Source organism: Galleria mellonella, unplaced genomic scaffold (genome assembly GCF_026898425.1).
Source record: "Galleria mellonella isolate WM207_F2 unplaced genomic scaffold, CSIRO_AGI_GalMel_v1 utg184, whole genome shotgun sequence".
Classification (NCBI taxonomy): Eukaryota; Metazoa; Arthropoda; class Insecta; order Lepidoptera; family Pyralidae; genus Galleria; species Galleria mellonella.
In genome coordinates this window covers 12,186,018-12,200,620 of record NW_026442025.1, presented here as the reverse complement: position 1 = coordinate 12,200,620, position 14,603 = coordinate 12,186,018, and the positions used below count along the sequence as shown (strand labels likewise).

General features: G+C 39.6%; 1 protein-coding gene across 1 annotated transcript; it reads right to left on the bottom strand.

Moving 5' to 3' along the window:
* Nucleotides 1-513: 513 nt before the first annotated feature.
* On the bottom strand, nt 514-5,921 carry LOC128200434 (uncharacterized). Its single transcript, XM_052893837.1, has 2 exons — nt 4,298-5,921; nt 514-4,175 (listed from the first exon to the last, which is right to left on the bottom strand). The coding sequence occupies exons 1-2, from the start codon at nt 5,919-5,921 to the stop codon at nt 664-666; spliced, it is 5,136 nt and encodes a 1,711-aa protein (XP_052749797.1). The 3' UTR covers nt 514-663.
* Nucleotides 5,922-14,603: the final 8,682 nt, after the last annotated feature.

Here is a 14,603-nt window from a genome sequence, read left to right as displayed (position 1 = left end):
AAAAAAGAAGTATAATCGGAAACAAAGTTACTCTCGAGACCAACATTACGGCGCACACACGAGTCTATTTGTCAAGAGTTTCCCATTAGAGGCGTATTTTTCAATTTCAATTTTTCTATTATGCGGATTTTGTGCTATAAAAAAGAATATGAGACGCCCCGAAGAAAATAACGAGGAACAAGAGATAAAAAGTGGCGCCCCCGCGCTGCGTTGCCCCCACCGGTAATTTCTCTCCGAGATCGAGTGCGAATAGTTCCACTGGTAGACGTTTCAATTTATTCCGCTAAGGTTACACCGCCGTTGTGAGGTGGAATGCGAGTCGACACGAAGAGCGATACTTAAGTTTGGAGGTGGCATTATTTATTTATTGAATTTTAATACACCTAGATAGTGGAAATGGCGGATTTAACTAGTGAAAGGTCGATGGACCGCTTTTTAGGTCAAAGGGTCCGAATTTGTCGTCAAAATGTATTAAAATTAAAAGGCAAAATTAGTCATCAAAATTACGTCCGTCTTCTTATCGGTCTTTTGTCTAAGTCCTTTTGTTTTGTCCCAAGCTGTCAGTTTTAATTGTAGAATGTCTTAGCGGCCAGCGATAAAACCGGTCAAAGAGGCCGCAACATCCCCACCTCCAGTATTGGAAGCCAATACTCCAGGCATGGCCTAGGCGCGGACGTCCAGTCTGGCCAGCTTTGTCACTGGTCGCTTATAGAGTCCAGTCGAAGTCAGCACGTCAGCAACTCGAACCTTGCCGTCCTTCCCAGGATACACTGCCGTCACTCGTCCTTTGGGCCACTGGTTTCGTGGGAGTTGATCGTCAGTTATAATTACAACGTCATCAGTCATTAACGGTCGTGTTTCTTGTCGAAACCATTTGTCTCGTCTTGTCAAAGTTGGTAAGTACTCTTTTATCCAACGTTTCCAGGTAAGGTCGGCCAGTCGCTGGGAGTGACGCCAGGATTGTCGCAGTAAGTCACCGTCGTCAAAAGTACCTAAAGGATGGTCCATGTCATTTGTCTTCGTCATCAAAAAGTCATTCGGAGTTAAAGGTAAGTCGTCGTCCTTGTCAATAGGTACATACGTTAGTGGTCTACTATTTACAAAATGTTCTGTCTCCGCTAGGAGTGTTGACAGAACTTGATCACTCGGCGCTGTTTCTTTTAGAGTGACACGGAGAGCAGTCTTAACAGAGCGCACCATTCGCTCCCAACAACCTCCCATATGAGGGGCGTTAGGGGCGATAAAGTGCCAGTCAATACCCCTGGTACTTCCGAATCTAGTTAGTTCGCCTTTGTCCAAGGACGCCACGGACAATTTCAGCTCACGGTCGCCTCCTTTAAAAGTGGTGGCATTGTCACTCCATATTTGTCTTGGGTAACCACGACGAGCAATAAAACGTCGGATGGCCATGATAGCACTGCTTGTCGATAAATCATGTGTCACCTCAATATGGATAGCTCGAACCGTAAGACAGGTGAAAAGAGCTCCATATCTCTTCTCTCGATGACGGCCTACCTTGACCAGCATTGGGCCGAAATAGTCCAGACCCGTATACTGGAAAGCGCGTCCACCAGGAGTCAGCCTTATATCGGGTAATGGTCCCATCAGAGGTGGGTCAGGTTTTGCTCTCCTTATTCTACATAACTGACAGTCATTCCAAATAGACTTGACAGCGTTCCTTCCACCAATTATCCAAAAACGTTGTCGAAGATTATTAAATACCAGTTCCCGTCCACTATGGGTTGCATCTTGATGGTACTGATGCATGATGAGACGCGTAAATTTGTCTTTTGGATGCAAAATGATTGGGTGTCGAGTGTCATTGCCAACATTCGCTTCGCGAATCCTCCCACCAACGCGGAGAATGTCGTCTTCATCCAGAAATGGTGTCAATTGGCGTAGGGAGCTCTCTTTGTCCACTTGTCCACATTTTTTAATATTTTTAATATCGTCAGAAAATATTCTTCTTTGACTATCCTTAATAAGCGCCTTCTCTGCTTCTTTAACTTCGTCCGCTGTCAATTCACCTCGTTTTCTGTTATCTTTGTGAATCCAGTTACATACAGCGCGGTAGAACCACGCGGTACTTCTTATTAACCTCCAAAACTTTGAGAATCGGCTGACGTCAGGCAGATTAACGGGCATTTCAGTTAAAACTAAGATGGTTTTCACCTCAACGTCGTCAGGATCAACAACAAATTTAGTTTCTTCAGACGGCCAGAATTCCTTGGACCCCCGGAGAAACTGTGGTCCATATAACCATCTCGTATTATCCTCGGTAACTGTCTCTCTAGCTGCATCGTCTGCCGCATTCAGGCCTGACGGTACCCACCTCCAGTGATTAACGTCGGTTAACTCGGAAATCTCGCTGACACGATGGGCAACGAAAGGCTTAAAACGACCGCTGTCAGAACGAAGCCAGCTCAGAACAGTCTTAGAGTCAGACCAGAGTGTTAAGCTTGCATCAAAGTATTGCTTCAAAGTGTGAGCTAGTCTAGCACCCAGCAAGGCAGTCTGTAACTCGAGACGAGGTATGCTCATTACTTTGAGTGGTGCGACGGGAGCACGTGCCAAGACGAAAGCTACATGCCAACTACCATCTGACATCTTGACGCGTAGATATGCAACGCTCGCATAAGCCTTACTGCTTGCATCGCAAAAAATGTGAAGTTCTAAGTCAGCTTGTTTGTCACACATGTCAGTAAAAAGCCAACGAGGAAGTCTAAAGTCGCTGACCTTTTGTAATTCCAACAACCATAACTGCCATTCCTTGAAACTAGTCGATTCGATTTCATCGTCCCAGCTGATTTTGGATTTCCAGATATTTTGCAGGAGAATTCGCCCCTTCACTGTCACATATAAGAGGAAACCCAAAGGATCAAGAATGGACATCGTCAATCTTAATATGTCACGCTTGGTTGGTTTCTTCACCCCTGACTTAATGTCCTCGCTCACCTTAGGAAGCTTCAATAGAAAGATAAACTCATCGGAATCCTGGTTCCAGCGCACTCCAAGCACACGTTCTACCTGATCATCATTGGAGTCAGAGAGGATCTTCAGGATACACGGGGATAGCTTGTCTGAAGGTAAGTGTTCCAATAGTGTATGAGAATTAGAGACAAAATTCCTTATATTGAAGCCACCTGCAGCATGTATACGTATTACATCATCCACTACGCGTACCAAGTCATCCTCATCGTCAAAAGAGTGGATGTAGTCGTCGACGTAATGGTGGTCTATAATAGCTTTGACAGCTTCTGGGTGAGTCGCCTCATATCTACGAGCATTCAAATTTTTTACATATTGAGCTGATGATGGTGAACAGACAGCTCCAAAAGTCATGACATTCATGACATAAACGTCATTATTCCAGAGAAGTCTTTGGGCATGTCGGTCATCTTCCCTAATAAGTACTCTATGAAACATCTCTTGGATGTCACCAATTACACAATATTTGCCTAGACGGAACCCTAATAATACAGCAGGCAAAGATGTTAAAAAATCAGGTCCACTCAATAAGAAGTCATTGAGTGACTTACCGTCAGACTTAGCTGCACAGTCAAGTACAATTCGCAACTTATTAGGCTTATTAGGATTAAAAACGGCAAAGTGAGGAAGATACCATGTCTTATTGGTCTGGATCGAGGCCTCTTCAGGAGTTAATTTTGAGATGTATCCTTTATCAACATTCTCCTGGATCTTCTCCTCATACTTGACAGCAAGCTCAGGATACCTACGAAATTTTCTCTGGATACCTATAAGTCTACTCTTCGCCTGTGGGTAGCTATTCGGGAGCTGAACGTCATCAGACCTCCAGAGTAGGCCGGTCTCCCATCGTCCTTGAGGCAAGAGTTTCGTGGTCTGTTCCATAATCTTCAGCGCCAGCTGATCCTCTCGAGAACGAGGAAAGTCACCTGTCTGCTTCACGCCGAAAGACTCTGTGGAAAAAGATCTCTTAACGAGGTCGTGTAATTCGTCACAAGAGCATAGATGTAATATAGTTCTGTCATTCGCTATACTACGAAGTCCTATGTTCCCATGTACAACATAACCCAAGTCCGTCTTAGATATTATAGGTCCGTTCTTATGTCCTTGTATTATTTGTCTAGTAATAATTAAGTCAATATTATCTTGTCCAATTAATAACTCAATCTTTCTAGGTCGTATGTCATAGTCTGTCACATAGTCAGTCACATAAGGAAATTTATTTACAATATTTTTATATGAAAAACTACAATATTCAAATTATTTATAGAACGAACACTATTTACACTATACACATTTTTTTCATTCAAACCGCGAATATTAAATGACACTATTTTCGAGTCCGTCTCTGTGGTTGACATTCCGGACACACCACGCATGTGCAGATTTGTCGTCGGACCAGTTATGCCAGCCTTCTCGAGTAGAGCAGCATCAACCAGGCTCACAGATGCGCCTTCATCAAGGAGAGCGAAGGTAATGACGTCACCTTTTGTACCTGATACAACTACTGGCACGACCTTCAGTAGTACATGCGAGCTTCGACTGTCGTTGTTCACTGTCGTTTCAGCATGATTGACGGATATTACTCTATCATCAGTCTCATCGTGTGGAGCAGCATGAAGCAGGGTGTGATGAGCACGGACACATTCAGGAACAGAGCATTTAATTTTTCTCTTACAAGCTTTTAGTTGGTGTCGTGCAGATAGACAAGAGAAACATAACTTTTTGTCAGTTACCAACTTCCAGCGGTCGTCTATCGTCATCCGTTTGAAATCATCACAATCACTTAGTCGATGATTACCGTTGCAGAGCACACATGTAGGTGATGATGATGAAACTGTAGCCACCACCGGTCTCCATGGTCTATGGTCAGGCTTGGTCGGCGGCTTCGCAACAGGATTATTTATAGTCTTAATAGGCAGTGGAGCAATGTAAGTGGCAGCGCTAGCTACGGTCATGAGCCACTCAGATACATGACATAAAGTTACAATATTTACATTTTTATTTGATATATACATACTCCATTGATATTTCAATAGTGACGGCAGTTTACTTATTATTTCTCGAATTAAAGTGGGATTAGTCAAATGTCCAACCTCTTCTGTCATTTTCATCGTAGCTACAACATTTTGAATTGCAGTCGCATATTCTATTAAATGATTGACGTCGTCATGACGGACTTCACGCATGAGCCTTATTTTATTCAACCTGACTTCTATGATTAATTCAGGTCTACCAAATCGTAACTTCAATGTGTCTATTATTAGTTTCAGGTTTGTAGCACTCATTAACAGCGCAGATACAGCGTCACGCGCACGGCCCTTCAGGCAGCGCGCTAGTCGTGCGATGTTTTCATCGTCACTATAACCACACAGCTGTGTTGTCGATATATACTGCCTATAGAACAACGGCCACTCATCAGGCTCACCGCTATACAAGGGCAGCTCATTTGCGCTTGTTTGCCTGGCTAGGAGTTTAGACATGTTCGTGTTGTCATTCTCTAGTCTGCGTGTAGGAATGTGTGGTGGTACAGGCATCATTTCAGGCTGTGTCTGTGTATCAGTATTGATAGCCGTCGAGATAGCGTGAGGCATACTAATATTATTTTGATACGCCATACCTGAGGTTGTAGGCAGACGTAGGGACTCGCGCGACTGTGTCCTATTGAGCATGAGGAGGTTGTCTTCATCTTCAAGCGCTTGTGCTGATAATGCAAGTTTTTCTTCGATGAGTCTGGTTTGTATCAACGCGCGCTCTTCCGCGGCTTGCAATTGTAGTTGTAGGAGTCGTTGTCTTCTTACTACAGTCGTGGTGGACGTACTAGAGTACGAACGGGCGGATGGCGTGGGTGAGGGCTGGCGGCTACCGCGGGCGGACTGTCGGTCGTGTTCACCCTGGTCAGCAGTAGCATGCAGCGTCGTCGGAATTGTCGTCATCTTCGCTTGTCTTCGTGTCTGCACCATAGGTTGGTTGTAATCCGGCTCGAAGGACCACTTGAAAGGTCGATGGACCGCTTTTTAGGTCAAAGGGTCCGAATTTGTCGTCAAAATGTATTAAAATTAAAAGGCAAAATTAGTCATCAAAATTACGTCCGTCTTCTTATCGGTCTTTTGTCTAAGTCCTTTTGTTTTGTCCCAAGCTGTCAGTTTTAATTGTAGAATGTCTTAGCGGCCAGCGATAAAACCGGTCAAAGAGGCCGCAACAACTAGGAATTGGTAATAGCGATATCTATCTATCAATATATATCTATCGATCTGACCAAGTTTCAAGGTATATTTTTTTTTATACAACGTAGAATGGCAAACAAGCTGATGGCTCACCTGATAGAAAGTGGTAACCGTCGCCTATAGACATAAGCAGTACCATTGGATATAACAGAGTATACTGTTTCGCCCATGATAACCCCCATGCGTTGCCGTTTCTGAGGACTCAGATGTTATTCTTCTGTACCCTGCAATTTTTTGCCATATCTCACCCTTCAAACTGAAACACAGCCATGCAAACACAATTGCTTTACTAAACACGAATGGGACAGAGGTACCCAAGCAAACGACTTTTGTACAAAGTCTCCCTCTAGTAAATTATATTGCTAGCAATGGGACTATTGATTCTCATTATTAACAGTCCCGTCCCCGCGAATGCATGTTTAAAACTGACGTCATGAGACAAGTCAGATGTACTTGAATTTCATTATAGAATAATCGACTTTATTAATTCTTTAATTTGGGGTAGGTTTTTGATTCTGTCTTAGCGAGTATTATTACAATAGTTATTTTATATTATAGAACTAGCGATCCGATCCGGCTTCGCATTAGTGGACAATTTTCAAAAATTTTTTCATAGAATAAAAAAAAGGTTCAGCCAATTCAACTGAGCGGTTATTTTATAGCATTTTATATGTGATTTTTTACATTGATATAACTTTGTTATTTATGAACCGATTGAAATATAATAAACACTAAATGTTAAGTAGCGCAAACCGCAACGCATTAGTGAAAAACGCATTCAAATCGGTTAACCCGTTTCTGAGATTAGCGTGCAGAAACGTACAAGCAAAGAAACATACGGACCAACAGACAAAAATTCTAAAAATAATTATTTTCGGTTTTACTGCGTTCATAAAGGCTACCTATAATAGTTTTTTTTATATATATCTTCCATGTACAGACAGCGATCTATTACTATTTTATTATATGTATTGATTGATATTAGTGAGATAAAATAGTTACAGTTGTACTATAATGAATTACAAAATAACAATTTTAATGCCACATCCATAGTTCGTGGCTGAAGGTGAATGTGCACTCGGCTTAGACGACCTGCGTAAACAGTATTTTATGTCGGCGTGCCGCGCATCCGATAGGAAATTGTCATGTTGAATCGATCCTGTATCTCTTAGATGGATAAAATATTTGGTTAGCACACGACTCCCCTTGTTATCGCTCAGGCAAGCCAAAGAATATCCGGTACTGTAATATTTTTTAAACAGTTTGAAAAAGAAATGCTTTTTTCAATGGGTGATATTGGAATGGCAACCCCGCCTGCGCTAACAGTATACGCTGGCGGGGCACCAGTGAGGTATGATAGGTGAAGATGAAGCAGGAGCAGCAGAAGTTGGCCCATGGTGATGAATTCATCAAAAATTAATCATGATGGTTTCCAGGGGCAATCACGTGGAGGTCGACCTATTAAGGTATATTGCTAAGGAGGTTGAATCCTATACGACCTCGTTTAGAAACCATCTTTATTATTGTTATTATTTCAGTCGTTAACTGACCACTGCTGAACGTAAGCCTTCCCCATAAGGGGTTGGCAACCGCAGTTAGACTTGTATAGATGTTTTAAGAGGGACGCTGCTGCCCATCCCTCGCCTTCCCTTAGTTGCCTCGGTGTCGTTACAACCACGGGAAAGGAAGAAGTGGCCTATTCTATGCCAGGGCATACACGGCGTCCTTAATTCCTGGTAAACTGGTCATGCATTAATAAACCAACATAAATTTCATCCCTCACTATAACCCCACCACCGGGGCAAAAAGTGAGTGTCAGTAATTTGTCAAACAGTCTTTTTGCTAGCACTGTACCCTATCAGGTCGACCTCCTCGCTGTCTCCCCTGAATACTATCATGTTTAATTCTAGCTGAAGCTCCCCTTCTTTTCCATGGGTGTCGTAAGAACCGACTAAGGGAGGGCAAGGGAGAGAGACGGGGTTGCCATTCCAATATTACCCTTGTTACCCGTGTTGTGTACCCGTGTCCTTGAAAGTTGCCTGTTGCCTTTCTAAGGGTGTTTTAAATGCTTGGTAACCCTATTTGCGCTGGAATAGACTGGAACAGTAACTCTATCTGCGCTGTCGGTATTCAACGAAGCACCGGTGAGGGATGATAAGTGAGTATCCATCATTAACATCCACACACTAAGAGTGGGTAGCAATAGTAATGGTGACAATATATTGGCTCTAAAAAAGTAATATTTTGTCAATGATTCGAACTATTCCACTCAATGTACGAACACACCCCTATTTGTTATATAGAATTGTAGTTGGATAAAGTACGCGACCAATACCACGTTGTAATGAAAGATCTTTGCGCCAAAAGTTCGAGCCTCGAACTTTCTAACGTACTGTATAGGGGAATTAGGTTACGAACTTGTTAACAGGCGAAGCGAATAAATACTGTTTTTAATTGAAAGCATTTAGCACTTTGCTTGTTCACCATATCAGTCGTCTGTCCACTGTTGAACATAGGACTTCCCCTTGAGATGTTGTAAATAGTTGCCATGCTTGGCAGGCGGGTTGGCAACCGCTGTTAAGCTTTGGTGACGTTTTAAGAGAGATGTCGTTGCCTATCCCTCGATCATTGAGTTCCCTTAGCCGCCTCTTATGACACTTATGGGAAAGGATTTGGTGGCCCATTCTATGCCGGGACCACACGGTAACATTGCTAGTTATAAACATCTAATCAAACTACTCCAAAAAGGAGATTTTTAATTCGGATGTATTATTTTTTATTTGTTACTCATCATAATTTTTTTTATACAACGTAGAATGGCAAACAAGCTGACGGCCCACTTGATGGAAAGTGATAACTGTCGCCTATAGACATGAGCAGTACCGTGGACATAACAGAGTATACTCCCGTGTATTGCCATTCCTGTGAACTCAGGTATTATAACTCCGCCAGTTCTAAACCTATTTGAATTTTTTTATCTGATAAGAAATATATAAATTGGTTCCAAAGAAATATAAAAATAAAAAAAACTACAAAGTCAAATAAATCAAATAACTGGTTTTGTTACAGATAAAGTTGTTTTTTTTTTGTGGAACTCATGTATGAGTTTACAGTGCTCCTATCCAGTTCGAAACTAGTTGGACATCCCCGAATTTAAAATGTGAATAAAGTCCACATATGTATACAGTATGATTCCTTTCTCCTACATTCTTCACGACTCTGGAACGCGCTTCCTGATACCATCAAGAGACTACCGACTAAACCGTCTTTCAAAAAAAACGTCCACGTTCACTTTTTTACTTTGTCCGAACAGTAAGTGCTTTATATTATTCTCAATTTCGTGTATAATATAGTATATGTCATATATGTGTAAGTATATTTGTTATTTATATATATTTATTCGTTTATATACGTAATTTTAGTATGTATATAAATCAATAATTAGTAGTACCGCATTCGAGTATTCTGACACTTCCCTATGGTTGACTGGGAGAGAATGCTTTTAGCGTTAAGTCCGCCATGTACACATATATGTACTAATGAATAAATAAATAAATAAATAATGATCCACGTTCACGTTGGACATAAGCCGTCTAGCAAGCGACGGATAATGGCTGAAATAATGATGTAATGATGATGACTCACGTTAGTTACTATTTTTAAATATTAAAATTATCGCAGAAATACATATATTTTTACTTTACATATATTTTACATATGGCTATGGTAACCACTTACCATCAGGTGGGTCGTATGCTTGTTTGTCACCTCAGTGGTATAAAAAAAAATTTAAACATATATATGTATAAAAATTGTCTGCTTGAGCATCAGTCTCTCCTCAGTGTTTCTGCTGTGTAACAGCTGTCATTACTTGACTGTTTTTCGGTTTGACGACTCACCATAATCCAGGGTATATTGCTCACCACGATAATCCACCCTGGATTATGGTGGTGAAATTACACAATATCATAGTCCATAGGAGTGTTAACGCATGGGGTTTACATTGTGTACTTTGTGATATTCATGGTGCTGTACACGTCTATAGGCGACGGTTACCATTTTACCATTGTCCATAAGGTGAGCTGTGTTTATCATATTTAACAATGCCATTATATTATGTATCATATTATAATTGTGCGAGAACTCAAAGTGTAAAAAAGCAGGTGTCTAAACTCTATCTTTTCTCTCTCTCTCTTTTAGTCGTCTTCTTTTTGACCGCAATAATATCTTAATACGTAAATATATTCTAATTGAACTGTCAAATCTTAAAATCATTAAACTAAATTTCTAATGTACGTAGTATATTTATTTATTTTAACATGTACTGTATGAGTAGGTAGGTATTATATTTATTTATAGTGTATATATTTATATAATATTTTATTATATATTTTAATATTTTATTTAACTGTATATTTGTAAAATAATGTTGGTATTAATAGTTGTAGCACTTCAGCTGCCCGCTAACGACATGTTTTCTCACTGTACTGGGTTGACTGGAAGAGATCTCTGTCAGAGATAAGTCGACTCTTGCTCTATATATATATATATATATATATATATATATATATATATATATATATATATATAAAAATATATATAAAAAATATATACTATAAATTAAGATAATAAAAATAATGTGGTAAAACGCTTATATTGTTAAATCGCTTATTTGAACACATCGTTTCAAATCGCTATATCCCATTAGTGTGGTGTAGGTTTAAAGAATTCGCGATCACATCTCACCAGCAGTGACCCAATCAAAATGGACATTTCTTGTTTGAAATAGTTACACTGCGTCGTCATTTTGTATTCTGGCTAAACATCCAGGGTTAAAGGGTTTAATCTAATAGAAGTACGTACATTACGAGTATATTTTAATGTAACAAAAAAGTGTAATTAATATTTTATATATTTTTTTACAACACAGAGGGTAAACGAGCATGCGTCTCACCTGATGGTAAGTGAATACCGCCGCCCATGGTCACCCACAACACCAACGGTATTGCAGATGTGCTGCCGGCCTTTTAAAACGGAATATGCTCTTTTCTTGAAGGTTATGATGTCGTATCGGTTCGGAAATACTGCTGCTGGAAGAACTCATTTTTTTATTTACGTGTGTCATAAATGGGTCAAATAAAGTGTTTATCTATATATCTATCTAATAATTACCAGTTTAACTTACGTGTAATTTGGTCGAGAAAACTCTATTGCGCAGGTCAGGCTCGCGGTCGCGTTGCAGCCGCTTAAGACTAAGGTTCCGGGACGGTTCCGAAACTAGTCGAGCTTTCTCGACTAAATTACATGGGCTAACTGATTTACTTTCATTTTCACCTATCATCCTTCACTGGTGCCCTGTTAGCGTATACCGATAGAACAGGTGGGATTACCGTTCCATTCTCACCCATTAAAAAAAAACCTGTGGCTTTTACGCCAATTTTCCGGTTGGGAGAGTGAGCCCTGAATTAATTATGGTTCCGGCGAGTTTAAGCTGAACCTCAAAAGGTAAGTTTGAAGTTTGCAAACAGATTATTTTTCGAGCACATAGATAAAGCGGTATCGCTTCGAGTTCTTAGCAGTCACTTTGAAACAAAATTAAAATGTAAATGCCTTTTTTTGCCGGAGAAAACTTTATAACGCGGTACGCGAAACGTAGAGTTCACGTAGAGTTAACGTTCACCAGAGGGAGACTTTAAACAAAAGTCGATTACTTGGGTACCTCTGCCCCATTCGTGTTTCAACCGTGAAGCAATTGTGTTTGCACGGCTGTGTTTCAGTTTGAAGGGTGTGATATGATAGTGAATTTACAGGGTACAGAGGAATAACATCTGAGTCCAAACGCGAAACAGTATACTCTGCTATGTCCATGGCACTGCTCATGTCCATAGGCGACGGTTACCACTTTCCATCAGGTGGGCCGTCAACTTGTATGCCATTCTAAGTCGTATAACAAAACAAAAAAAAAGAGAGCATATGCTTTTAAAATTTAAAATTTTGCCCTGCAAACTTCTATTTCGACGATTTTCGTGGGACTAATATTGTAGTAGGCTTTTTGGGTTAAATAAGAATATACATATATATATATATATATATATATATATATATATATATATATATATATATATATATATATATATATATATATATATTGAATTAAAAATACAGTCGACTACTTCTAATTTGAAGTTAAATTTTATACACAAAACTCTTAGGTTATATAGATAGACCATTGAGCCTTAAAAACGGGTAAATTTTTTGTCAGTTAATTGTCAAATTAGCTGACTCATTGTTTTTTATTAGTATTCTATATATTTACGCATAAAATGTATCTTGTAGTATTATTTAATAAATAAAATGAGTGTTGACGCATTAAAAAGATGCAGAATTTATAAGACAAAATAAACATAGAAGTTATAAAGGAATCACTCATAATTATTTATCACGCAAAATTGTATGAAAAAGAGTTAACGCGTTTTTCTCGAAGCATTTCTATACAGGCACTATTAATATAATCTAAGACATAATTCTATGAATCTGATACTTAAATAAATGTTGGATAAAAAGATGGGCAAAGGACAAATCTGGTTCACTTAGTCGCCGCGTGTAGGTCTTTTGTACGCGTTTTCGTTCTCTCTTCTAAATATCCAACACTTTTGTTGATTTGCTTAAGTATCACTGTATGTTGCGCGGAGATCGCGGCTGATTGAATAATTCGCAACTGGCGGAGATTTTTAGTGATCTTGGCGAAACTTGATCAGCTCGACGCGCAGTTGGATTATAGACTGATTTTTTCCATCTACCCTCCAAATGTGATCCCAGATTTGATAGGGAATATGGATAGGTAAGGAGGGTAGAAGGATATTGCGTTCGGAAATGTGTAATGCATATACAAATGATGAGATTATATTTACCAGTAAATGTGTCAATTATTTAGATTACATGACGTCATTTGTCAAATTAGTAATCTAAATAGTAATTAGGTACATATTATAAAGATTACTTACTTTGGTCAAAACTATTTTTGTCACAATTCAGTTATGCATATAACTGTGTTCCACTTTGAAACATGCAGTTAAATTACTAGGTATATAAAGATCATTATGTCAGATGGAAAAGGGGCGAGTGAGAATCCTAGCATTGGATCCATAGGATGTAAAACCATTTACGATGAGATGGGGAACTTATAAGAAAAACAAAGATATGTTCTTGTTTGCATCATACTCGTACATTGTGAAATGAAAAGACAACGTTCCGAATTGAATATTGTTCGTAGAACAGGTGGATATCAAATTTCGACTTTTTTTTTATACAACATAGAATGGCAAACAATCTGACGGCCCACTTGATGGAAAGTGGTAACCGTCGCCTATAGACATGAGCACTATCATGGACACAACAGAGTATACTGTTTCGCCCATGATACCCCCCACGCGTTGCCATTCCTGAGGACTCAGGTGTTATTCCTTTGTACCCAGTAAATTCACGCCATATCCGACCTTTCAAACTGAAACACAGCCATGCAAACACAACTGCTTCACGGTTGAAACACGAATGGTACAGAGCTACCCAAGTAATCGACTTTTGTACAAAGTCTCCCTCTGGTAACGTGCCGTTGATCGGGAATTATTATATCTAACTAAAAATTAATAGGCGAAAATAATATGATTACATTCATAATTTTCGAAGGGGTAGACAGAATGTTGTTAATTTTACCATAATAATGGAGCATAACACTCAAAATACGACAATTATAGGAATCTATAATACTGTTTTTTTTTTTAGTTTCTAATCAAATGCCTTCACATTTGTACCGAGCAATACATTATTTCGAATAACCAGATTGCAAAGTCAACATTTTTATCCAAAACAAACTGAACGGATAACTGATTACTTTATTTTACAAACGTCGACTTTCAGTACTTGGCCGCGCAAACACAACCTCACCAAATGGCTTTTTCTACTTAACACAACGGCTTAAACATTTACCCGGCCTTAAATTTTTCGTGTTTTTCATTTTCTGATACTTGATTATTTTCTGATTCACGTCTTCACTCATTTTTTGATACATCATTATTTCAATTTCAGCCGTTAACTGTCCACTGCTGAACGTAAGCTTTCTCTATAAGGGGAGTTTTGCCAGTAGTTGCCACGCTTGGCAGGCGGGTTGGCAACTGTAGTTAGGTTTTTGTGATATTTTAAAAAGAACGTCTATCTTTCGACCATAATAGTCCCATAGTCACCAGAGGGAGACTTTGTACAAAAGTCTTTTGCTTGGCTACCTCTGTCCCATTCGTTTTTCTACCGTGAAGCAGTTGTGTTTGCATGGCTGTGTTTCGGTTTGAAGGGTGGGATATGGCGTGAATTTACAGGGTACAGAGGAATAACACCTGA

Excerpts from the sequence above, each read along its gene's own strand:
- LOC128200434 (XM_052893837.1), bottom strand. The coding sequence starts at position 5,921 with ATGACGACAATTCCGACGACGCTGCATGCTACTGCTGACCAGGGTGAA. Across the intron at positions 4,176-4,297 it reads AGTGTCATTTAATATTCGCG|ACTATGACATACGACCTAGA; the intron begins GTTTGAATGAAA and ends ACTATGTGACAG.